This window comes from Cryptomeria japonica, chromosome 9 (genome assembly GCF_030272615.1).
Source record: "Cryptomeria japonica chromosome 9, Sugi_1.0, whole genome shotgun sequence".
Classification (NCBI taxonomy): domain Eukaryota; kingdom Viridiplantae; phylum Streptophyta; class Pinopsida; order Cupressales; family Cupressaceae; genus Cryptomeria; species Cryptomeria japonica.
Genome location: NC_081413.1, coordinates 587,495,134 through 587,520,719, shown reverse-complemented (window position 1 = coordinate 587,520,719; position 25,586 = coordinate 587,495,134). Strand labels below are relative to the sequence as shown.

Sequence of the window (25,586 nt, the reverse complement as noted above, 5' to 3'; positions counted from 1 at the left end):
TACATACAAGAATCAAGGCATATTTATTAGTAATCTTAAGACTTTGAGAAGAATATTACATTGCTACATAGCTTCTTACCATAAACAATTTGAAGGGATTTTTGTCCTTTCCTCTTTTCTAATCCTAATGGAGGATGGTAGAATTACTGTGCCGAGGGCACGTGAAACAGTCTCCACGTGGATTCCCTCAAGGTTTCTTACCCATCTTGGGACCATCCACTGTAAAATTCCCTTAATTATCTATTGGGTTTATGTTCAATTCATCAGACAGAGTAATGAAATTGATTCACACAGTGACATTTGTCTCATAAACATAACTCGGTTTCAAACAGTGACATTTGTCTCATAAACATAACTCAATTTCAATCCCTTTGGCTAGTACTTCATTTACTGACAAAATAAACATTCATTATTTTAGGATGAATACAAAATAGTGCACCTGGTAGCCATAGTAAAATTGTAGATGCCCCCCATCTTGATCTGTTGGTTATCAGTTGCTGATCAGGATTTCACCGTGAACGTGTCTGGCAGTCTTCTTGGTTATATGTTCACTCCCAGTCCACGACCCTTTGGATGTGCATTGAGGGATACCTTCCGATTGGAACCCTCTTCAAATGCAACACGACAATATTGCCCCCATCACGTTCTTCCCCGATGTGATTCCTTGTGTCTGCATTGATCCCGAAATGATACCCGATATCGGGTTTCACATTGGCTCACCTGAAGCCAACCAACTCCACGTTGCTTCTGTCACTCCTCTGATCCTCGTGTTTGCAGATGAAAATAGCCTAATCGATGAGCCTCTGTCTCACATGCGCGAACTAATGTTCATGTTGACTAGACCCGATACTGGGTTCTTCTGACGCGGTGTAGATTGTTGTGCCTTCGGGTAAACTCCACGTTGATTAATGGCGTGCCTATCTGTCAATCTCCAGATAGATTGGTTGAGGCGTGGGTAATCTTCGCGAGGTTTAATGGCGTGCCCTTCGGTTAATCTCCCGATAGATTGGTGGAGACGTTAGAGTGCTCTTAGCCACAATGTCAGCCAATACTCCTGCTATGTATTACTTCGCATACTCTCCTTCCAATAGGCCAGTTAAGCTGGCGAAAGGAATTCTCTTGTTTAATACTTGATATCTCCCAGAGAGATCAATCTTCACTTGAAACTGTGTATATAATCCGCCCCTTCATCTCGGCTCCCATCCATCCTTTTATTGCATCAAGTAGTTAGAAATCCCGTTTTAGTTAACACTATTTACAGTGCTAATCAAAAAGATATAAGATAATGTTTTTTAATCATAATGCAAGTGAATATTAATTATTTATATAAACGAATGGGAGGATTTATATAATATAATTAATATTTTTAATACATTATTCAATCATTTGTTAGGGGACATGACAGTCTCCCCTGCCTCTTGTTGCTTGCCCTCAAGCAACTCCAAAACGCTTTCATTTTCCCAAGTGGCATCATCATGAGGCAGATTTTTCCATTTGATCAAATATTCCCGGATAGTTCTATTTCGCAGTTGCCTGTCCTATGTTTCCAAAATTACTTTTGGTATCATTTCGAGCTTCCCTTCATCATTCAAAGGAGGTAAAACCTCAGACATTGACACCTGCTGTCCCAGAGCTTTCTTGAGACAAGATACATGAAATACATTATGTATTTTGCTATCTACCAGCAAATCAAGTTCATATGCGACTGTACCAACATTCCGTACTATCGGATAGGGACCATAAAACCGAGGCTTTAGTTTTTCGGATCCACTACGTTTGAGAGAAGATTGCCGATAAGGTTGCAACCTGAGAAATACCAAATCTCCCACTTCGAAATGGCATTCAACTCGCTTTTTATCTGCATAGATTTTCTGTTGATTCTGAGCACATTGCAAATTCTCCTTAAGAGCTGACAAAATGTCTTGACTTTCTTGAAGCCAATCACGAGTTCTAGGTACATTGCTATGTTCAAAAGCAAGGTCAAGAAAAGAGAGTACATCATAGCCGTATAATGCTTTGAAAGGAGACATACCAATTGACATATGAAAGGTAGTATTATAACAATATTCACCCAAATATAACCAACGAACCCAAGCCTTCCGATGACCGGCCACATAATTACGAAGATAACCTTCAATCCATTTGTTCACTATTTCCGTCTGTCCATCGGTTTGCGGATGATAACTGGTGCTATGATTCAACTCTGTACCTGTCAATCTAAAAAGCTCCCCCCAAAATATGCTCAAAAATATGCTATCTCTATCACTGATTATAGTCTTTGGTAAATCATGTAATCGGAAAACCTCTTTGAAGAATAACTCTGCAATCTCAACTACTGTAAATTCTGTAGTGATAGAAAAGAAGTGTGCAAATTTAGTTAATCTATCAACCACAACAAATATACAATCTTTACCTTGGGATTTCGGTAAACCTATGATGAAATCCATGGATATACTTTCCCATTTCTGATCTGGTATAGGTAGTGGTTGTAGTAAACCCGCAGGATACGTTTGTTCTGCTTTATTTTGCTGGCAGGTGGTGCATTCCTTGGCATAGCGTAGGACATCGTTTTTTCAGCCTTTCCAAGTGAACCTTTCTCTTACCTGACGATACATTTTAAGTATCCAAGATGCCCTGCTAGAGGAATATCATGCATAGATTGGAGAATTTTTCTTTTAACTTCGATCCTGGAATTAAATAAATCTTGTCCTTGTAATAGATAACATCATTAACAATTTGATATTTATCATCCTCTATAATACCATCTAGCAAATCACATGCAAAAGAATCCTTTGAATACTCGACCAGCAATAAAGATTTCCAATCAGCTGTTACAACAGATAATGCATTGATTTCAGGCCTTCTAGATAAAGCATCGGCAACAACATTATTTTTACCTTTTACATATTCAATCTCAAAGTCATCAGCTTGAATTTTACTGATCCACTTCTGTTGCCTGTCATTTAAATCTTTTTGACCCAAGAAATATCTCAGACTGTTATGGCCAGTTTTCACCACAATTCTGCTACCAACCAAATACTGTCTAAACTTTGTCAATGCATGCATGATTGCCAACATTTCTTTATCATAGATAGAATATAATTTCTCAAGTTTATTAAGTTTCCTGCTTTCATAAACTATAGGATGTTTCTTTTGCATTAAAATCGCCCCTATTCCATCACCAAAAGCATCACATTCCAATACAAAGGGTTGATTAAAATCTGGAAGAGCAAGTACTGGACAAGAACTCATTACCTCTTTAAGTTTCTCAAATACCTGTTGAGCTTCCTCAATCCATCTGAATGCCCCCTTTTTGGTAAGATCCGTCAAGGGTGCACCAAGCTATGAAAAACCTTTGACAAACCTCCTATAATAACTGCATAAACCAAAGAATCCCCTTAATTTTGTAAGGTTCTGTGGTGGTGGCCAATCCAAAATGGCTCTTATCTTTTCTTGATGAACTTGTACCCCTGTTGCACTGATCATATGCCCTAAATACAAAATTTCAATCATTCCAAATTCACATTTAGACGCCTTAGCATACAGCGATTGTGATTCCATAATACCAATAACTACATCAATATGTTTCAAATGCTCTTCCCAAGTTCTGCTATAAATCAATATATCATCAAAGAATACTAGCAAAAATTTCCTTAACTATTTGTTAAAAATATGGTTCATACAGGACTGAAATGTTGCCGGAGCATTTGTTAAACCAAATGGCATAACCAAAAATTCAAAATGACCATAATGACAACAGAAAGCAGTTTTATGAATGTCTTGTTCTCTTAACTTAATCTGATGATACCCTGATCTCAAATCAATTTTAGAAAAATATACAGCACCATGCAATTCATCTAACAATTCATCAATTCGAGGAATTGGATACCTGTTTTTTATTGTTTTCTTGTTAAGAGCTCTGTAATCAATACACATTCGAAGAGTTCCATCCTTCTTTTTGACCAACACTACAGACGAAGCAAAAGGACTAGAACTAGGTCTGATATGTCCCATATCCAATAACTCCTTAATTGCCTTTTCTATTTCATCCCTGAATGTTTTAGGGTGTCTATAAGGAGTAGTAATCACGGGTTTAGCATCTTCTTCTAATTCAATAGTATGTTCAAAACCTCTGTCAAGTGAGACTCCTGGAGGAATATCACTAAAAACCACATGATGTGAGTCTAATACTGTTAACAAATCATTTCCATAAGATTTGGATTCAAAACTTGATACCTTGTTGGAGATTAAACATTGTGCTAACCATGCCACATCTCCATGTCTGAAAATAACTTCCGTTCTTTTCGCACTAACGATCCTGGGGCCACTGTTAGACATACCACGAAGGACTACCTTCTTATCATCAATTTTAAAAGAGAATTCCATTCTTTTAAAGCTCTGTGTATATTCATCTAATGTTTCCATCCACTGTATGCCCAAGACAACATTAGTGTCAACCAAATCAATCACATAGAAATCATCAGTAACAGTGTAATTGCCAAGAGTAATATTCAATTTAGGAACTTTATGAGTGCTAGACAAATTAGTTCCACCTGCTACTCTAACATCAAATCCCTCATGTTTTTCAGTCTACAAACCACGTTTTTCCACAAGTGCTGCATCTATAAAATTATGAGTAGAACCACTATCAAGCATAACAATTACACATTGTCCATTCAAAACTCCTCTAATTTTGAAAATATTATAATGTGGGGTTCCTGTTATGGATGCTATTACTCCTTCTCCTTGTTTGCTACCTGCGTCTGGCTCAGTATTTTGAGGTGTTCGTTCTATGTTAGGATCAACATTCTCTTCATCCTCACTGTCAGACATAACCTCAATATAATGAATTTTCCCCTTCCCTAAGCATCTATGTCCAGGCTGCCATGCTTCCCTACAACTGAAACATAGTTTTTCCCTTCTGAGCTCTTCTCTTTCCTATTTATCTAGCCTGTTTTTAGGGATATTATCTTTGTTGAAAGGTTGCTTGTCCTTTTCCGGTTTAGGAGGAGGTCCTTTGTTAAAAAGTTTTCCTTTTTAAGATGGTTCTAATTCTCTTGCTCTTTTGACAGCTGTTTGTAGAGTAAGGGGGTTTAAGGATTTAACCCACCCTTTGAGCCTTTGAGGGAATCAAACAATCCATCTATAAATATCACAATCTTGTGTCTTTCTGAAATTTCAGTAACTAAAACAACCAATTTTTCAAATTCAGAAATATATTGTTCAACTGTTCCAGTTTGCTTAAGCTGAGTCAAATCCTTAAGATGTAATTCAAGATCTTTCGAATCAAACCTATCAATCAGTTTCTCAATGAACTCAACATAAGTGCCTATCAAATTATGACCCAAGGTTATTTGTCCATGATGCCACCATTCATGTGCTACACCGTCAAGATGTAATGCAACATATTTAATTGCCTCTTCTTCTAACATAGGATTTAATTGGAAGTATGTATCTAATTTTTGCACCCAAGCCCGAGCAGTTGTCTTACCTAAACCATCAAAATAAGGAATGGACATTTCCCCAATTTTTCTTTGTAATTCACTGTTATTTCCTCGCCGTCCTCTTGGCCTATGTTTCATTCTGACATCTCAATATTCTCTAAATGTCATTGATGATCTGAATTCTTCGCCGGAACCTAACCAGCCCTGATGTATTTCTTCCTGTATTTCTCTTATTGTAGGTTCATTTTCAGGTGGCTGGTTTCTAGCAGTAAATGTAGGCATAAATGGTCTAGCTGTTCCGATTCTTTCTGGTTGATTATTAACTGACTGTTCATCTCTACCCCCATTGTTTCCCCCATTATTTTGATGTTGATTATTCTGTCTTCCATTATTTTGGTGCTGATTTATATTATTGGCCATAAATTGGGTCATCAAGTTGGTCATTCTATTAACGTTATCTTGCATATCTTGCTGACTTCTGATTAGCGCAGCCAATAGATCCCTATTGTTATCTGGGTCTCCCATGTTGTTGCCAAAGATAAGTTCCTCATCAGTTTCTGGGTGGCTATCCTCAATTTCAAATGGAATAGATGAACTATTTTGTGCTAAAGGAGAGTTTGGAAATCTATTCTGACAGGCCCTAGTACTTCGGAAATTATAATTTCCCTGGTGCATACTCAATTGTGCATTAAGTTTTCATGAAATTTCGATACCCTACAGGCTAGCAGGATGCAAAAAGCTCTAATACCACTGTAAAATTCCCTTAATTATCTATTGGGTTTATGTTCAATTCATCAAACAGAGTAATGAAATTGATTCACATAGTGACATTTGTCTCATAAACATAACTCAGTTTCAATCCCTTTGGCTGGTACTTCATTTACTGACAAAATAAACATTCATTATTTTAGAATGAATACAAAATAGTGCACTTGGTAGCCATAGTAAAATTGTAGATGCCCCCCATCTTGATCTGTTGGTTATCAGTTGCTGATCAGGATTTCACCATGAACATGTCTGGCAGTCTTCTTGGTTATATGTTGTCACTCCCAGTCCACGACCCTTTGGATGTGCATTGAGGGATACCTTTAGATTGGAATCCTCTTCAGATGCAACACGACAATATTGCTTCCATCACGTTCTTCCCCGATGTGATTCCTTGTGTCTGCATTGATCCCGAAATGATACCCGATATCGGGTTTCGCATTGGCTCTCCTGAAGCCAACCAACTCCATGTTGCTTCTATCACTCCTATGATCCTCGTGTTTGCAGACAGAAATAACCTAATCGATGAGCCTCTGTTTCACGTGCATGAACTAATGTTCGTGTTGACTAGACCCGATACTGGGTTCTTCTGACGCGGTGTAGATTGTTGTGCCTTCGCATAAACTCCGCGTTGATTAATGGCGTGCCTATCTGTCAATCTCCAGATAGATTGGTGGAGGTGTGGGTAATCTCCGCAAGGTTTAATGGCATGCCCTTCGGTTAATCTCCCGATAGATTGGTGGAGACGTTAGAGTGCTGTTAGCCACGGTGTCAGCCAATACTCCCGCTGCGTATTACTTCGCATACTCTGCTTCCAATAGGCCAGTTAAGCTAGCAAAAGGAATTCTCTTGTTTAATACTTTATATCTCCTAGAGAGATCAATCTTCACTTGAAACTGTGTATATAATCCGCCCCTTTATCTCGGCTCCCATCCATCCTTTTATTGCATCAAGTAGTTAGAAATCCCGTAATAGTTAATACTATTTACGGTGCTAATCAGAAAGATATAAGATAATGTCTTTTAATCATAATGCAAGTGAATATTAATTATTTATATAAACAAATGGGAGGATTTATATAATATAATTAATATTTTTGATACATTATTCAATCATTTGTTAGGGGACATGACATCCATCGAGTGACCGAATTACTCTACCTCTCCCTCCACAAACTCCCTATCCTTTGTAGGCATTAGCAAAGATTCAGGATCAAAATCCAGCAACATATCATCTTTAATAACATAGGCATGAATTTAAAATTTAAATTCATAATCAGATACCTTAATAAATTATCAATAATAGATGCATAAATCTAGTTACAAATTAAGTATAGTTATAATATAAAATAGATTGAACAAATATACATCTTACAGTCATTAATTCAGATATATATATAGTGTGTGCATTACTTATCATATACCTCCTTCATATCATATATACTATATATTAAACAATATATATCAATATATATATAAAACTTATTACTATCACGATATATCTACATTAGTTTAGATATTTCGAAATTATATATTTTATTTCCCACAGTTAGAACATACCTGTATTAATGCCTTACAGCTGTCTGACATGAATATCTAGACCCAGATCTGATTCTTCAATGATCTTTCTCTGTAATTCCCCTCGTACCCTTCAGCATTCCTTTTTCTTACCCTTTCCGTTAGTTGAAACAATTCTCTTATATACTCCTCGATGGGTATTGAGAGTTATGTTGCAAGAGACGTGGCTGTTAGCTGTCCACTTACCTTGCACCTTTTCACATTCCTTGGTCACCGTTTCAGTCTTCCTAATTAATCCGTTTTCATATACAAATAAATCATGCCCTTTCTAAATTGATAAATCATGGCTCTTAGTTAATTTGATATTAAATATTATTGTTTATAAATTGAAATTAATCATTAGACATTGATCATAAATTATATAACATGGAAATTAATCATATAAGAAATAGAGTAATAAGATAAGATAATTGACTAAATTTAATTGATTATTGAGATAAGAAATATATCCATGTTAATATAGATGTATTACATATTGATATCAGTCTAATAAATGTAGAAATAAGATAAGAATTTGATTATATATTAATATTTATATAGGGATATTAGTTATTACACTTCCTTCATTCACACGAGTGTAGTCATTGTGTTAGTCATCACGATGAGGTGATGTGACTTGTAGAGATTGAGAAGGATTCCTCCCAATCTAAGAGGGAGTGATAATGTGATAGCGCCAGTCAGAATCTTTGTGAGCCGACATAGACCATTAAATTGTCTAATCGGTCTTTTGTCCTTAGACAATTTAATTGTTTAAATTTGCTTCTGGGTTATAAGACACATTTAATTAAGACGTGTTTGTACTAAACCGATTAAGATGTGAATCTGTTCTAATATGAGGTGTGTCGATTAGAAGCCAACATGTGGAGAAGTCGTGATGGTTGAAGGTATCTGTCCGGGTATACATATGTGTTGCATTTGTCTCTCAAAGGACCAATTCAATATATACAATCCAAGTACAAATCAATATCATTTGGCAGATCAAATTAGACAATCTATGCTCAGGGTAGACAATCATGTATTGTCTATAGTTGGGAGGGCAAATCATTGCCCGCAGTTAAACAAGCATTTAAAAAAAAAACCACACAACTACATAATCTTACCTGATCAACGCAATTAAGTCTAACTGAATAATCATATTGTATCCGTCAAATTTTAAAGCAGAAAACAAATCCTAGAGATCATAATGCATTAAACTAAATTGAGGTTAGACCTCACATTTGGATTTTTCTGATGTCCAAGTTGATCCTTGCATGTATGTTAGCTTGTAATAAAGTTAATCATGCAATAAATCAGAGTTAGCCAAGGCAAGTTTAAGTTGTTCCTCAAGTAATCAGACTTCACAAATTGAGAATTGGAAAATGAAATGGGTTGGGCAAAGTGTGATAATGCATCTAATTAAATTTTGATGGCTGTTTACCTATAGATATCTTTCAAAGGAAGCGTCATTGAATTAGTGGAAAGTCTAGACTCCAAAGGTGTGATCAACCGTAGGAAGTAACTAGTGAATTATTGGAGTGCAAATTGCAAAACATGCTGAGAATGAATAGGTAATAATGATTTAAATATGTTTGAGGAAATTAAAATCAATCATAATTGATTTCAGGTTAACAGAGATCAGAATTAGATCAAAAAATGACATTCTGATTTTTCTATAACTTGTTTGGTAATGCTGGGAAGGATGTTACATGCTGAGATTTTTCTCTTTAATTGGTGTACCATGAGAAAACCATAGAGCCTGTTGGAGTGAAATTTTGAATTGGAAAGAATTCGAATATCAATTTTAGCTTTGAATTCATATGAACTAGAAGGGGTTGTCGATTTTATAATTTATTGGTGGAGTATTATATTCAAAGTCTGCATCATTTACTTTTTTCTTTCTTTGATCTTCTTATGACCCTAGGAATCATGTGTTGACAATCTCCATTATATTATTATTACATATTATCTTGATTTATCTTCCTGCATTTTCGAACTGGATACATTAGAAGTGAGCATAATGATATTCATTCAGAATTTCAAAGCATTTTGCAATTCCGAGAATGCATTGCATCATGGTAAAAGACTCTACCCAATCTCCTAGGTCAGAACTGTAAACAAGATAAACTGTATCTAAGTAACAGTTTAACGTTGTTACATGAACCACTTTGATAGAGTTAGGAAGATAATACGGGGGAATTATTCCTTTGAGACTGATTAACAATTTCAACAAGAAAGTTTAAACTCGTTAAATTCTGCTATCACTAGAATATTTTTATCAAACAAACTGCTAGCTAATAACCTTCTGTGTCTCAAACCCCTTGGCAAATGATGCCCATCCCGCTTAGGATTTAATTAATATGGATGAGAAGCCAACCATGAATCAGAAAATTTATGATGTACGTTGTCATCATGTTTCTTCAATTCTAAATTGCAATCCAGGAGAACCTACTGGTGGGCCAGACTTCTCTCAGTATCTTTATTTTTAATGGATGAGAAGGTGACCATGGTTCAGAAAATCTGCATGGTGTTTTGTCATGATGTTTCTTCAATTCTAAAATTAGAATGCAGGATAATCTATTGGTGAGTCAAACTTCTCTTTCTATCGTATAGCTTAAGTGGGTAGAGATATTGAAACTTTGTAAATTACCAAATTCTATAGGTATGTGCCTACACGTATTCATTCAGACTATCCAAAGAGCTGCTTCACGTTTTTCTCCAGCTCATTTAAATTATCGGGTCTAGCAACTAGCTGTATCATAGGAGGCAACTGAGATTATAATTCATTGCAAGAAGCAAAATAACAGCCTATGAATGGCTCTACTGGGATGTAGATTGGTCAATAGAAAGCTGATCACGTCTGTTTTGAAGCTCTCTGAACAAAAATGACAAACAAGGTGGAACAGCTAAAAATAATGTCTCCCTTTAAAATACAAATTTTGAAAGGTAAAACCATGCCTTTTCTTTGAGCTAAAATATTTTGATCCTTTCATAATTTTCTTTCATACTAAATATCAGATTACCATAGCCTGTGGGGGATTTACTTTAAAATTCTACACAATGAGTTGAATGCTTATGTGTTTAGAACTGCACCAATGCCCACAACTACAAGCATACTAGGATTATGTTATTTTAGGATAACATGCAATCTGGTTGCATATAAATTAATCTCTAATTGAAAAGAACACCAAGAGACTTAAGGAAAATTACTTGACTACACCCTCCAGTCCTGGGTATAAAATTACCTGATGTCAGCTTTCAGATCATCTGAATTTTCATATGAACTAATTCGTCTATATACCACCTGTTCAAAAATATCCAATCTACAATTTAGGGGATTGAATTGGGAAGGTACTGGGTTGGGCATGCTATAGATGAGCCTTTATATAAAAATTGAATAGACATGACCAGTCTTGGTCAGAAAGTACCTGTGCAAGGCCAATAAAGCCTATAAGTTGTAATGTCTTCTCCCACTCTGCAATCACAGAAAAATGGTAGCATTAAGCTTGTAACAGATAGAATTGTAATAATGATTCAAAATCTTTAAACAGGAATTTCCAGATATCCTAATTACTATTTACAACATCATACTCAAACATGAGAAGAGTGATCCAAAACTGGAACCATTTTCCAAAAAGATCAACTACTTACCAAGTAGAGCATTGATGCCTGCAATAATACCCTGTCCACAAAAGGTGAGTCAAAATTCTCTTAGTGGCCTTTGCAAGAAATTAAATCGTAAAATTAAATACAAATAGCCACATATGTCAATAAAGGCAAGCACTGTAAAGAAGAAAAATTGAAGGGTAACACATTTTTCGAGTTTTTCTCCCCATGATAAAAAGGATAGATATCATGTCTGCTTCTGTCTGTGCTTCCATAAGAGTAGACATATTTTTTAGAAAACCATAATTCTAGGAATGGGATGGCATGCTAAAACTATTTAAAAAAATTGAAGCTCTTCTAACTGCAGAGAGAATGATCTCTCTGAAAGGTTAAACTATCTTAAGATAAATGAAATTGCAACAAAAAGTATAGTTTACTGCCTTTCTTTCACGTTGTCACTGATTATCTGAGCATCTCTTTGTAATTTTCCCTTTCTAATGCAAGTAGCAACATAAAATTTTGTTAGGATCGACTGTCAAAAGCTTGTAGCTATTCTGTATTGTTGAAATTCTAAAGGTATGTAGCACTATCTATTCTTGTCACCATTCAACTCATGCATTACCTATGTGTCATATCCATTCTTGCTTTCACTACTAGGCCTATTGAAGAAGCAACTAACTCTTACTTTCTCTGTGAAATCTGGTCTAGGCTTTGTAGACAGTTCAGAGGGTAGATAGGTTAAGTTACAATCTATGTTCCACAGCATTTCAAGGGCAGTGACAGCATGGGACAGGACGACACATTTCAAGGACTTCAATCTGGAAATATAAAAATGTACCTATATTTTTATAAGTTTGGCTGTACATGACATCAAAATTAAGGTTTAGACATTTATATAATGCATTGAATTTGATGTCAATGCCTTATTTGGGCTTTCAATATCAATATCAGATGCTAACCCTTGGTCACTCTTTATATCAAGTTGTGACTCATCCAATGAGACCCTAACCAATCCCTGCAGCACAAAATGTACAAGATTGAATACAAAGTTGAGAACACAGTTGGTAACTGAGCAATTTCAATTGTCAAATAATAAATGCTAAGGATGAGTTAAAATAGTTTATATCATAAAAACCATCAATGAAAATTGAGATTGACTAGGCAAACCAGAATTATAAGTGGAATTCAATTACTAAGGATATAATAGAAACAAACTCAAAACAAAAAAGTTGCTTTCTATCCGATGCAGTCCAAAACATTTTTTCTCCTTAAAAGCAAAGCAGCTATCTAGGAGCAGGACCCTTTGTAAGGTTTGGGGGCAGTACCCCTGTCACCAAGCCCAAAATAGGCCTTCACAGCCACATGGACCTTCATGGCATGCCATGTTTCATAATTTTACAACTTTTAGCCAAGCTCCAAAATCTACAAAAAACCATAACTGCTTTGATTAAGGTTCATTAAAGGCATGTGAGAGATTGTAGGCTCCCCACACCTTTTTTAATTGGCATTTTAAAAAATTGACTATTCTTCTTGTTGAGACATGGACCAGCTAGGACTCGAACCTAGGACCTTCCATATGCTGCTGGAGTGCTCTACCACTGAGCTATTGGCCCCTCTTGGACCAGTCCATTGTCGGTCCGGGTGTGGCTTATTTCCAGCACCAACACCCCCCCTTAAGCCACACCTCTCATGTGCTTGGGGCTCCTAGACTGGACCTGGCTCTAATACCATGTTGAGACATGGACCAGCTAGAACTCGAACCTAGGACCTTCCATACGCTGCTGGAGTGCTCTACCACTGAGCTACTGGCCCCTCTTGGACCAGTCCATCGTCGGTCCGGGTGTGGCTTATTTCCAACACCAACACTTCTTTTAATTTAAATTAAAAAATCAAAGAATGTTTGAGCACCCATGAGATGGTTGAGGTATGTCACAAACGTTCCCACGCTGCCCCAAGGTCAGCCAAAACTTCCCCAAAATACCACACCTTGGGGGTTAACATTTCTAGGATGTGTCCCTAGTTTCCCTATGGATAAAGGATGATTGGAGAACAAACACTTCCATCATGTTGTCTCAAGAATGGCAAGAGAGACAATAATAGAGATGCTAGGTGGAGGGGTGGGGAAGTGTTCCTATGTAACACATGTTATAATTAGCATAGTTTAACTACTTGGTGAGTCCTTGCCACTTTTTAAATCGTGATTTTCTTTTAGGTTTACTTATTGAGTTTTTCTAATGAATTGTCTATAGTTTTTGTGAATTTTGGGTTACTTACTGAAAAAGTTTGTGCCAAAGCCTCACACTACATAGGGTACATGAAAAAAATGCAGTAAAAATAAAAAGTTAAAAAAACCATAAATTTGTGGCTTTATAGGCCCTATCTACCCATCTAAAAAAAGAACACTAGCATTTCAACATCGTTGAGCAAATTGAAAGAAGTTTATAGGGGATTCAAAAAGCGATTTTGTGGAATTTTGAGTTTACATGTTAGTGGATTTTTTTCCCTTTCTTTCCAAGCATATAAAAGGCTTAAGTTGCTAGTACAAGTGTGAACTAGGGTTTGGGTTCGAGATTCAAGTATGCTAATATGGCATACAAGTAGGATTGTATATATATTAAAAAGGACTTCAAGATATACACCAGTGACTGTAGTGACTATATATCATTTTTAATATATATTATATTTGATACTTGATACTAAAAATATGTTAAATAACAGAATTGATAAAACATTTCAAAATTCATTCAATGTTATATCATAAATAATATATCTATATGTCAACTCACTACAAAACTTGAAAATGTTAAATACAATCGAAAAATTGTGTCTTCTTCTCCATCAAAAGTATCTAGATCTAAGTGATCACTTGGTTCAACTTCATTTGAATCATATGTTATTGTAGTGCCTCTCCCACTAGCTACAAGAACATCATGTGTAAGAGACTCGCTGTCATTTATATTGACTCTAGCAAGCTATAAAACAAATGCATCAAAGTTGGCACACTGGAGGGCTTTATCTAAATTCATCACCCCTTCCTAATAGTCAACCTCCTTTTATGATAGCAGGTACAAGTTGGAATGGACATAAACCAAATATTTTACTTTCTTTGCAGCAAAGGGATGTCAAAGACTCTATTTCAGTCACCCAAACTTCCTTAATATGCTCAACAATCCAGAAGATCTGCAATAAAGTCTATGAACTAATTACTCAATCTCAACTATAAGCCTAGTTGTGTTTCTTGAGTGAAAACACCTCCAAATTTCCTAAATTATTTCTCTCAACAGCATGGAAGATGTTGCCTGCAAGGGTTTTGTCCTCACAAACCAAGAAGAAGCTATCTCCAATGAAGTTACGACAAAAACTTCAAATTCCACTAATGAAAATTGGCTCCAAAACAGCTTATAACATCGCCAAAAGAGGCAAAACCCTAAAACCCATGCCCTACAAGAAGAACAATATTTTATTTTAATTTACTTTATATTCTTGTCTCCCTCAGCTTGGGCGCCAACTACTAGGAGTCTGTTGCCGGGAATAATCATTATGTTATGTTGTCATATTATGTTTGTGTTGTCGTCGGTAATAATGAGTTACGGCAATCAGTTAGTCGTCCCGAAGGGCAGTTGGACGCGACGGTTGGTCGCACCCCTTCGGGTATTATATATTGCATACCTTCCCTTCGTAGTGGCATCATGATAGTGGTATTTGGGTGTAATGTTATAAGCACTTGATGTACATGGACTGTTGAATTAATACAGAAACTGGTTCTTTAATATATTTCCATTGTGTTCTGTGCATTTGCTTTCTGCGTTTAATCGTTTACCATATGTGGCAAACATTTGGCGCCGTTGCCTAGACATACTCAAGAAAGGAAGAAGCGGATGGCACACGGACACGATGGGCCTACCCGTTGGTGAGATTAACCCAGAGGCCGACGACGCACAAACAAAGCTCTACAACGGAGAAGACACTGCAACGAGGGAATTCTCAATCCTGCTTCAGGTGGCCATCGAGACCTACGTCTGAAGGGAGGCCACGGAGGCTGACGTCCCAACAAGTGCAGTGTGGACCGCACTAGAAGTTAGCCCCACAGCGAATCGGTTGATGAACCACCTCCCCCGATTGCTTGCACAGGCATCACTGGCACAACGAACTCGCCTGGAGGAGATTGCTCGTGAGGAGCGACGCCAACAAGTCCCTCCAACAGTACGAAGAAAACAATCGTCGCTTGGAAGCAGAGCATGATGGCACAAGGCCAAGGGGAAATTGAACCCTGAACCTCCAAGAGAAATAAAGAACATTCTATAATAATGGTGTCTTACTATTGACACAAATTGCATCCGACAAGATAAATTAATAAAGAAGTGTTCTATTTTTATGTGTTGTTGCCATTTATGGAGATGTACGGGAATTAATGCCCAACCTATTAAACAAAGATAGAAATAAGAAGGCAAAAAGTGAGGAGTGAGAAGCCGCACAGAGGGCCTTGATTCTAGAACAAGTAGAACGTAGACGGAGGTTGAGGCAATTTGCCGAAGGACAACCTGCCGAAGGGTTGCCCGAAGGGAACCAAGGAGGTGTCACGAAGGGTGCAGAAGCCGAGGAAAATTTCTACGCTTCGCCAGAACATCGTAGGGTGAGAAGCCACGAAGAGTTTTTGGAGGAAACAAGGCTACGAAGGAATTTGGTCGAAGAGACCCGGGATCAGTTCAGGAACTTATCCCTTACGCCGTGCAATGAGGACCACCGAAGGTAGCTAGCAGCGAACGCAGGTGAGAACGGAGGAGCCGCAAACACATGGCAGACAAAATACCGTACCCCCAGTCACTCAAGCAGGAAACACCACCAGTGCTGGAGGGAGTGGCGCAGGTGCACGACAGACACAGCCACCTCCGGGGACACGACCCCCACAGACACAGCCACCTCCGAGGACACAACCCCCATCAATGGCCAATAGGCAGAAGCTGCAAAAATTCACCGACGACGGGAAGGAGGATCCCGTCAGGCACTACAAAACCATATGAGCGGCCAATGGTGTCACGAACCAGGACGAATGGATGACACAATTCCTAGCGACATTGCGGGGAGTTGCCATCGGCTAGTACTCGGATATTGATAAAACTGCAGTGGCCACATGGGACACGCTGCGGAAAGCCTTCGAGAAAGAGTTTCGCCTACTTTGAGACGACAATGAAATAGTAGCCAAAATCTATGGCACAAAGCAGAACAAGAACGAGACGGTCTGAGCCTATAGTCGGCGGCTCAAGGAACTGTTGGGGAAAATGGAGAATCAACCAGCGGATGGTTTGAAAAAGAGACGGTTCGTGGAGGGACTAAAACGCTCCCTCTGGAAGAAGATGAAAATTGTTCCACCAACCTCATACGACGATGCATATAATAGAGCGATGGATCTCGAGAGCGAGACCAAGACATCCAAGAAGAAAAAGAAGGATAGCTCGTCCGAGGATGATGACTCTTCCGAGGGAAGCAGCAGCGATGGCGAGTCCAGCGAAAAAGAGCAACCCCTGCAAAAGGACATGCTGAGGATGATGAAAGAGCTAAAGGTTATGAAGGGAGGTCCGCGCAAGACCGACGAAGGGGAGCTTTGGTGCATGGAATGTAAGACGGACAGCCACACGAAAGGCTCCTGCCCAAAGAAGGCCTATTGTGATATATGCCAGTTGATGGGGCATCCCACCAGGGAATGCCCCTACAACATGAAAACACGAAACCAACAAGTATTGCTTACGCAGGAACAACCAACTACATCAAGCGGTACTGGCAGCTCCCAGGCGAACGACAATGCAACATCGGGAGGCTACCAAGATAACCGGTGGGGGGGACGAAACAACAATAACAATACAAGGAGCCGGATCCAATACGACTCCAAAGGCCAACTGATGATACAATGTAGAGCGTGCAACCAGTGGGGGCACTTCGCTTGAGACTGCTCGAAGGGAGAGGCCACACAATATTTGTGCAAATCGTGCGGACCGGGAGACCACGAAGACGCCACCTGCCCGAAGTCCGGCTTCAACTTGCTCAATATCGAGGAAACCAAAGAAGAGGAAGTGTTGGCCATAACCCGCGCCCAAGTCAGACAAGCAACGTGCCCAGACCCGAAGACGGAGAAGCAAAGGGTACGGGAAGCACGGGAAGAAATTGAGAAAGAGATATGAGAAAGGGGGAAGGCGAATGGTACGGCGGGTACTTCTAGCCGACCGAAGGCGAAGGAGGCTATACTAAATCAAATTTTAAAACTGGAGGTGCCTGTGAAGGTACACGACCTCCTCCAGATGAAAACTCAATTACAAACGGGGTTGCTGAATAATCTCTCCCAACCACACACCAATACCAACCACCGCACAGATGTTCCTGGGGGGTCTGCAATAGACCCCATGTTGCTGGTAGTTAACACTGGAAGGAACCCGGCCATTGTGGAGATGGGTATCCTTGGCACCATTCTAACCGATACCATCATCAATGGTGGATCAAGAGTGAATGTTCTTCCAGAAGAAACCTGCCGGAAGTTGGGGAAGCCGACATTGTGGCCATCTACATTCAATCTGTTGGGAGCAGATCAACATGGAATCAAACCCATCGGGACACTGATGGGCCAACAAGTTACCATCGGGACGCAACCCTTCATATTGGACTTCGTGGTAATCCCACTAAAGAAAAAAGGGTATGATGCGATCTTAGGGAGAGGGTGGCTGGTGGCAGCCAAGGCCACCCACAACTGGAAGAAGAACACTCTATCTATGGAGAATGGAGGAAGGAAGTTTATCATAGACCTTGGGACGCAGTTGGTTAATGAGGAACTGACATCATCTTCGGAATCGGAGGGTGAAGGAGAAGGCGACCTGAGGGACGAAGGACAGGGCTGCAGGGAGCCCAACGACGAAGGGATTCTCAAACTAGGAGAGTGCTCCAAGGATGAGACAGGGTCATTGAACGGACTCTTCCATTGGCAGATGGAGGATTACGAAACGCTCCAGAGCTACAGGCTCGAAGTAGAGGAACCAGAGCAAGTAACAGAGGAGGTGTACCTCCCGGAATACAGAGATTATTGGAAGGGAGACGCCCCAAACCTCGGTGACATAGATAATCCCAAGATCATTCGTGTCGGCAACGATTGGAACCCTGTGTGGAAGGCCGCAACCTTCAAAATCTTTATTATTCTTCTTCTTCTTATGTACGAGAAGGAGACCGTGGTTCCTGTAGAATTTATGGTTCCAGGTCTTTGGATGGCCATTGAAAATAGACTTTGCATCAACGGGTCCAAATGGAAACCCTACCACAAGAAGCGCACAGGGGACCCGAGCGGCCAGAAGGACACCCGAGAGTCCGAAGTGCGACCCGAGAGGATGGAAGGGGACTCGAGAGGCCGGGCAGGTGACTCGAGAGGCACGGGACCAAAGCGGGAGACTCTCGGGCGAGGCAAACCGAGAAGGATGAAGGGCGATCCCAGAGGCACGGGACCCGAGCCGAAGACTCTCGACAATTAGATTAGGAAAAAAAATAAAAATAAAAAAAAAACGATGACGAAATTTAAAATCATTCGATGGAGTCTGGAGCCAGGACACTGAAAAATTAGAGTGGAGAAGCAGGTTTTTTGGCATCTTAAAATATCACAAAAATGATGTGCGCCATGGACTTCCGTGTGGTTCTGAAGGTGTTAAATTGGTGTTGGCGGCGAGGGCGCTGCCCCTCGACCCCACTGGGGGCACTACCCCCAAACCCCCAGTTTATTTTTGAGCTACAATACACTTTTTGGAGTTGGGGCGAAGGGCATTCGAGAAGTCACGATAAGTGTTGGGGTTGTTCCGTACTGTGAGAAAGAAGCCTGAAGCTAAGCATTGGTGGGGAAGCCATAAGTCGTAGAGGGAGACGGATTTGGAGGTTGCGAACAAACAGAGTTTGAATTACAAGAACGCGAAGTCGTACGGCACCAGGGAGTTATTCAGTTCAGTTATCAGCCTTTGGGGAGTGTGATGGAGGATTTGAGGCGTCTCCTAGCCTTTGTGCCATAAGGTTGTGGCCACTTCCAAGCATGAATGGTACGCTTTGAGGAACTCGAAGTATGTCTTGACTGGACATGAGGTTGCCTTGGTGGATGCACAGAGGGCTCGAGAGGAGCTGACCACCAGGTTGAAGGCAATAGTAGCGTGAGACTTAGCTCAACGTACTCAAGAGTTGGATGCCGAGAGGGTAGCGCGGGTGGCTATCGAGGACAAATTGGCTAGGGAGACAGTATCATTTGAGTAGCAGTTGGTGGAGGCTGAGACTGAAAAGCGTGTTTGCAGACAAGTTTGGTTTAGGCACAGGAGGATTGTGATGTCAAAGGAAGCACTAATGGTGAAATCTGCGCTTGAGCATCGGATGGTAGCAGAAAAAAGTTTTCAAGCGAGGACGCAGCAGGTGTATGGGTTTCGGGCTCGACTGGCGTTAGCAGTTCCTGCAGTTCTTTACCTTGGTTCTATTTAATGTCATCTCTATTTTGTATTAAGTCATCCGGAGACGACTTCTTTTCTTGGGGGGGATGATGTTGCCGGGAATAATCATTATGTTATGTTGTCATATTATGTTTGTGTTGTCGTTGGTAATAATGAGTTACGATAGTCAATTAGTTAGTCGTCCCGAAGGGCAGTTGGACGCGACAATTGGTCGCACCCCTTCGGATATTATATATTGAATACCTTCCCTTCGTAGTGGCATCATGATAGTGGTATTTGGGTGTAATGTTATAAGCACTTGATGTACATGGACTGTTGAATTAATACAGAAACTGGTTCTTTAATATATTTCCATTATGTTCTGTGCATTTGCTTTCCGCGTTTAATCGTTTACCGTATGTGGCAAACAGAGTCCCCTTTTCAAAACAACATGTGTTCACCCATGGTCCTTTTTATAACTTTATAAAATTTAAATAACATAAGTTAAATATTATATTTAACTTTAATACATTAAGTTATTTAAAATAAAGCACTGGACCATATAAAATATCTAAATGTCAATTTCAAATGCACCCACCAACACTTCTAAAAATAGCTAGACTAACCACAAGCATTGTCAATGACCCATCCTAACTTACTAGAAATAGTAAGTACTAGAAACTTGCCCAAAAGCTCTCTAGAAAAAGGCATTATGCACAAGCGAACTATTGGAACTCATCTAAATAAGTAGATACCGCCAACAAAGCTGAATAAGTTGCCTCCAAAGTTCCCTAATCCCCACTCATAGCCTATGAGATCTCAGTTGAATAGACTAATGGTCCACCTTGTCAATTGGTTAGGAAGGGAACACTACACAACATTAAGCACCTCTTCAAACCATCCCCTGGCGTTGGAATGTTAATACTCTACTATGCATCTATAGTATAATGAAGAAACAAAAGAATATGCTCCAGAGTCTTAAGCTCCCAATGCCCAACTGAATGAATCAACAAACGGACCCAATATCTTTGTTCAAATGCCTCCTATAAAGGTTGCTGTATCATTTTCTTCCTCTTGCACAACTTAGGCGATTTTTGATATATTTTTTAGGGTTTTGGCACCTTGCATAAGCCCTAATGGAAGTTCAGCTTCTCATAATTTTAGTAATATTAATATTGGTGTATCAAAACAACATTTTTTTAATGATGTTAATTATTATTAGGGTCATCATTAAGGTTAAACATAGTATCCTTCAATATTATGCAATTATTTTTCCTACATTCTACAACATTATGGTTAAATATTATAAATAGTGTATAGTTTAACAAGTAGTTAGAAAATATTATAAGTTAAACAAAATGATTTCAAGTATAATATCATGTTTTAAGCATTGTTACCCCGAGTTTCTAAGATGGGGGAATTAGGGGATAGGGAAATGGGTTTCCAAGACATTTCTTTTTGCCATTTTAAGGGACAAAGGAGAAAATAGAGGGGACAACTATATAAAAAATAGGGAAAATTTAAAATATATAGGGAAATTTCAATTTTCAAATATATTCATAGGATAATATTGATAAATGAGAGTTGAAATTCATAAATTCATATATATGATGTAACTTAATACTATGTATAAGAATGAAAACACTTCATTTTTCATAGTATTCTAACTGGAAGAATCAATAATATCTAGTCCAATCAATTACAAAAAACAAATGTCACATTACAACACGTCAAAAGATCAAATAAATGAAACATAAATTTACATAGTAAACAATGTCAACCCACCTTGTCCAAGAAAGCCCTAGTTGCAACTATCAATGTTTTTTGGATTTGATGTTACCTAATGGTGCAAAGTATACAGCTAGGTGATTCAATTCAAAGCTATATAAGGATAGGATTCTACTATATAAACTTTAATAAACTCAAGATCTGTGACTTATTACCTAACGTATGCAATAATGAATATCATATATTTATAATTAAAGTGCAGAAATTGGGTATAGAGAAGGATATCAAATGCAACATCCCTTCAATGGTAAACTGACATTAGTAATTCCAATAATGTGGCATTTATATCATATTTTAGTTCTAAAACAAAATATTATTATTCATAGATTCATAAATCACGTAGAAAAGTGGGAGGACGACCAATGATCCTTGAGACTGTCAAGGGACATCTAGGACGTCCCTGACCGTCCTTGGGACAAACAACCATCCCCTCACGTTTTTGGTGTCGTCCCTAGTCTTTGGATATGTTTCCGCCAAATTTTGCAAACTAGAAACGCCAAGAAAACATTTCCTAGCTTCCTCTCGACTCCAGACAAGTACCCATCCCCAAAACAGGTATGTTTCACCCGGAAACGCATCCCCGAGTATGCTTGGCTTTAAGTATAGAAAAATTTGAACTCAATGACTTTATTGTAAGAGGCCATATTGCTAGAGATGTTGTCTTGTGTGGGTCATAAATTAAGCAAAAAAAAAACATTAAAGAAGGTTACAATTGATTATCATGTATGTAGAGTTTAAGTGAAATTAAATTTAAGTTAATTAGCATTTCTAGCATGATTTTCTTTAACTTTTGATTATAAAATTTAATTAATGTAAAGATAAAATTATCAAGAATTTTAAATATCTTATTGTTATATTTATAAAAGGAAAATGTGTATCGATGTTTTCTTTTCATTTACTCAATCTTGTGTCTAAAATTGGTGACCTGAACTAAACTAGTATCTCTAGGAGTTATAATGCGTCTTTCTGTCAAACCACTTCGATAGTGATAGATACGTCTCAAGCTGAATTATGTGAACAATAAAGTAAATGTTTAGATGGAAATTAATTGTTTTTTTAAGCTCCCATCTAAATCTTAATAAGATATTAATTCTATCATTGATAAGCAGTTCAATTAAAAATATATAATTGCTTGATAATAAACATGATCTTCAAAGGAGAATCGATAAAGACTATTCCATCCACCATCCACTACCTTGCATCTAAGGCTCACTAATTCTGGTTCTAGATTTAGATCTAAGATGATGCACATTCCATCAAGTTAGAACACAATCTGCATATATCTCAAAAGAAGAGATATTAGTCATTGTACTCGAAAAGTAAACAAATGGTTCAAAAGAGTGTAACAAGTTGATCCATAAATAAGATCAGGGGTAGTGGGGTACATCCTTGCTTTCTATGATTAGGTGGTATCAATCTACCAATAAAATAGGATTTAGAAGAAATTGTCTCTAAACTGGATTAGAATTTTGTTTAGACTAGTGGGCATGACACAAGGTCACAGTGTATCGAAGGAGAGAGGAACATTGAACAACTTTTGGAGATCAATAGGAAAACAAGTAGATGATACATTAGTTGATGTATTTTATTCAAGTGCCATTCCATTCAATGTGGTTAGGATTCACATTTTTGAAATGTAATTCAAAAAGTTGCAAAGTTTCGCAAAGGGTACACCAACATCTATAAAGGCCTTCGAAACAACTATTTGGAGAGGTCAAAAGATGGAGTGACTGAGAAATTAGCTGAGATCAAAAGATGGAGTGACTGAGAAATTAGCTAATATCAAAAGATGGAGTAACAAGTTGCCCATATTGAGTGATGGGTAGTCAAATATATGTCAAAGGCCATCAAATAATGTTTTAGAAGCTTGTCCTTAAGGAGTTGTGTTCTTGAAGGTGATTGACACCATGACCCAAAAGAAAACTCCAAAGAATATTTTTCAAATATTGGAGGAAGCCATTCTTGAAGTCAGGGTCAAAAATATGGTTCAAGTGGTCACTGATAGTGCAGAAAATTGTGTGGGAATTGGGAAGCTGATTGTCCAAAAGTACCCACAATTATATTGGAGGCCATGTGCAGCCTATTGTTTGGATTTGTTGCTTCATGGCTAGGATAAATTCTCGTGGATGCATGAAGCAATTCATAGAGAGAGAGAGAGAGAGAAATTGCAAATTTCATAAGAAATCATCGTCTCACACTGAACCTTCACAACCGGCATGCATCTAGGGAGTTGTTGAGGCCTTGTGACACAAGATTTGCTTCATTTTATATCACTTTGAAAAGAGTGATTGAAGAGAAAGTAGCTTTACAATCTGTTATTTGTTCCAATGAATGAGAAAATTCAGCACTTTCTTATGGTCCTAATGGGAAAAACATAGAGCAATTAAACAACAATTTTTGGGAAAGTGGAGCAGAAGTTTTGAATTTATGGGTGCCAATTGTTGATGTGCTTTGTATGGTTGATGGTGACACTTATCTTGGCATACTTTATGAAAGCATGGACTATTGTAAGGAAGCTATTCAAAAAGCACTAAATAATGCCAAAATAGAGTACATGGAAAAATGTGAGACAATCGATCCCAAATTGAAAATGATGCACACACCTTTACTTGTGGCAGCTTGTTATTTGGAGCCTAAGCTATTTCGTGTTGATAGACAAGGTGATTGTTAAATTATGGCAAGCCTTCTAAAATCCATTAATAGGTTTGAACCAGATCTAGCAATTGTAATTTAATTAGAGACCAATGTTGGAAATATAAGGGAGTAGAAGAGATGTTTGAAATGTTGACAGGCAACTATGATATGGTACCGGTTGACATATTTGGCTATGGATGATGGATAACCAATGGAGCACAGACTCTTGAACTACAATGTTTTGCCATTCGAATAATGAATCAAGGATCAAATTCATTAGCTTGTGAGAGGAATTGGAAGTTTCTTTTGACCACATCCATTCCAAAAAGAGAAACAAGTTGTTGTTTGTAAGGTTGAGAAATCTTGTCTACATTCACAATAATTTACAACTACTCATGAAGAAACCAACAAGTGACTCCACATCTTCACAACAACAAATTCTAGAAGACATAGCAATGCCAATTGCAAATGAGCCTAAATATTTTGATGATGATACTAAGTCATCTCAGTCAAGTGCTCTTGATGATTTGGAGCTTTTTTGAAGTTCTAAAGTTAACTATTGATTGTATCTTTTTGATAAAAATACATCTTTGCAATCGTGATTTCACATGTTTCTTATGATTTATTTTTTATAACTTTATCATGGTTCATAAATGTGTCATCTTTTTATAATGATTTCAAATCTATTTAGCAATGTTAAACTATTTTGATAATTTTTGGCTATATTTTTTATACATTTAAAAAAATTATATAAGGGGAATTTAATGCCAATTTTTTTTCCTATAATTTTTCCCTTGCCAAACTTCATTTGAATTTTATTGTCATTGAACACAAACTCGAATTCAAGCCTTGCGACTTAAATTATAAGCAAGTTATGGTAAGCTCTTTTTTTCACCACTAGTTATCTAAGAAAGATTCACTCAAACACCAAGTAATGAAAATCAGGGTCTTATATCTTACTAGTTACATATTACAATTATTAATAAAATATTTTTTGCTTGCGAACACTTGAATATCTTATTTACAAGTTCTTTGTGGGAAGATTGCGGTGGAAATATCCCAATTCTCTAAAAACTATTTCTCCTTTTTTCCCTCAACCTTGTAGCAATTTTTGTTGTGAATGCAATTAAAGTTTGCTTGATGTCATTTACATGAAGAAGCACAATAGGTTGGCTCAACAATGATTCAATGACTTAGTTTATGGGAAATACAACTTTCGACATTGCACAATAAAGTTAGAAGACAAAACAAAAGAGCTTCTTGATTTGGAAGAGATTGATCCCTATAGTGATTGGATTGTGCAAGATGAGAAGTTTGCGTTTACAAAAAACAAAATTGTTGACTTTGAAAGACAGGCTAGGCAG

At 38.0% G+C, this 25,586-nt stretch overlaps 1 protein-coding gene across 3 annotated transcripts in view; it reads right to left on the bottom strand.

Annotated features, from left to right (window-relative positions):
- The window catches only part of LOC131052088 (uncharacterized), a 109,783-nt gene that overhangs the window by 44,289 nt on the left and 39,908 nt on the right, over positions 1 to 25,586 (bottom strand). For all 3 annotated transcript variants that reach the window (XM_059210900.1, XM_057986677.2, XM_059210901.1), the window contains exons 10-12: positions 11,414 to 11,444; positions 11,191 to 11,237; positions 11,008 to 11,066 (exon numbers count right to left, since the gene is read on the bottom strand). In XM_059210900.1, the coding sequence (XP_059066883.1) occupies positions 11,008 to 11,066; positions 11,191 to 11,237; positions 11,414 to 11,444 (137 nt within the window). The remainder of the gene's footprint in view (positions 1 to 11,007; positions 11,067 to 11,190; positions 11,238 to 11,413; positions 11,445 to 25,586) is intronic.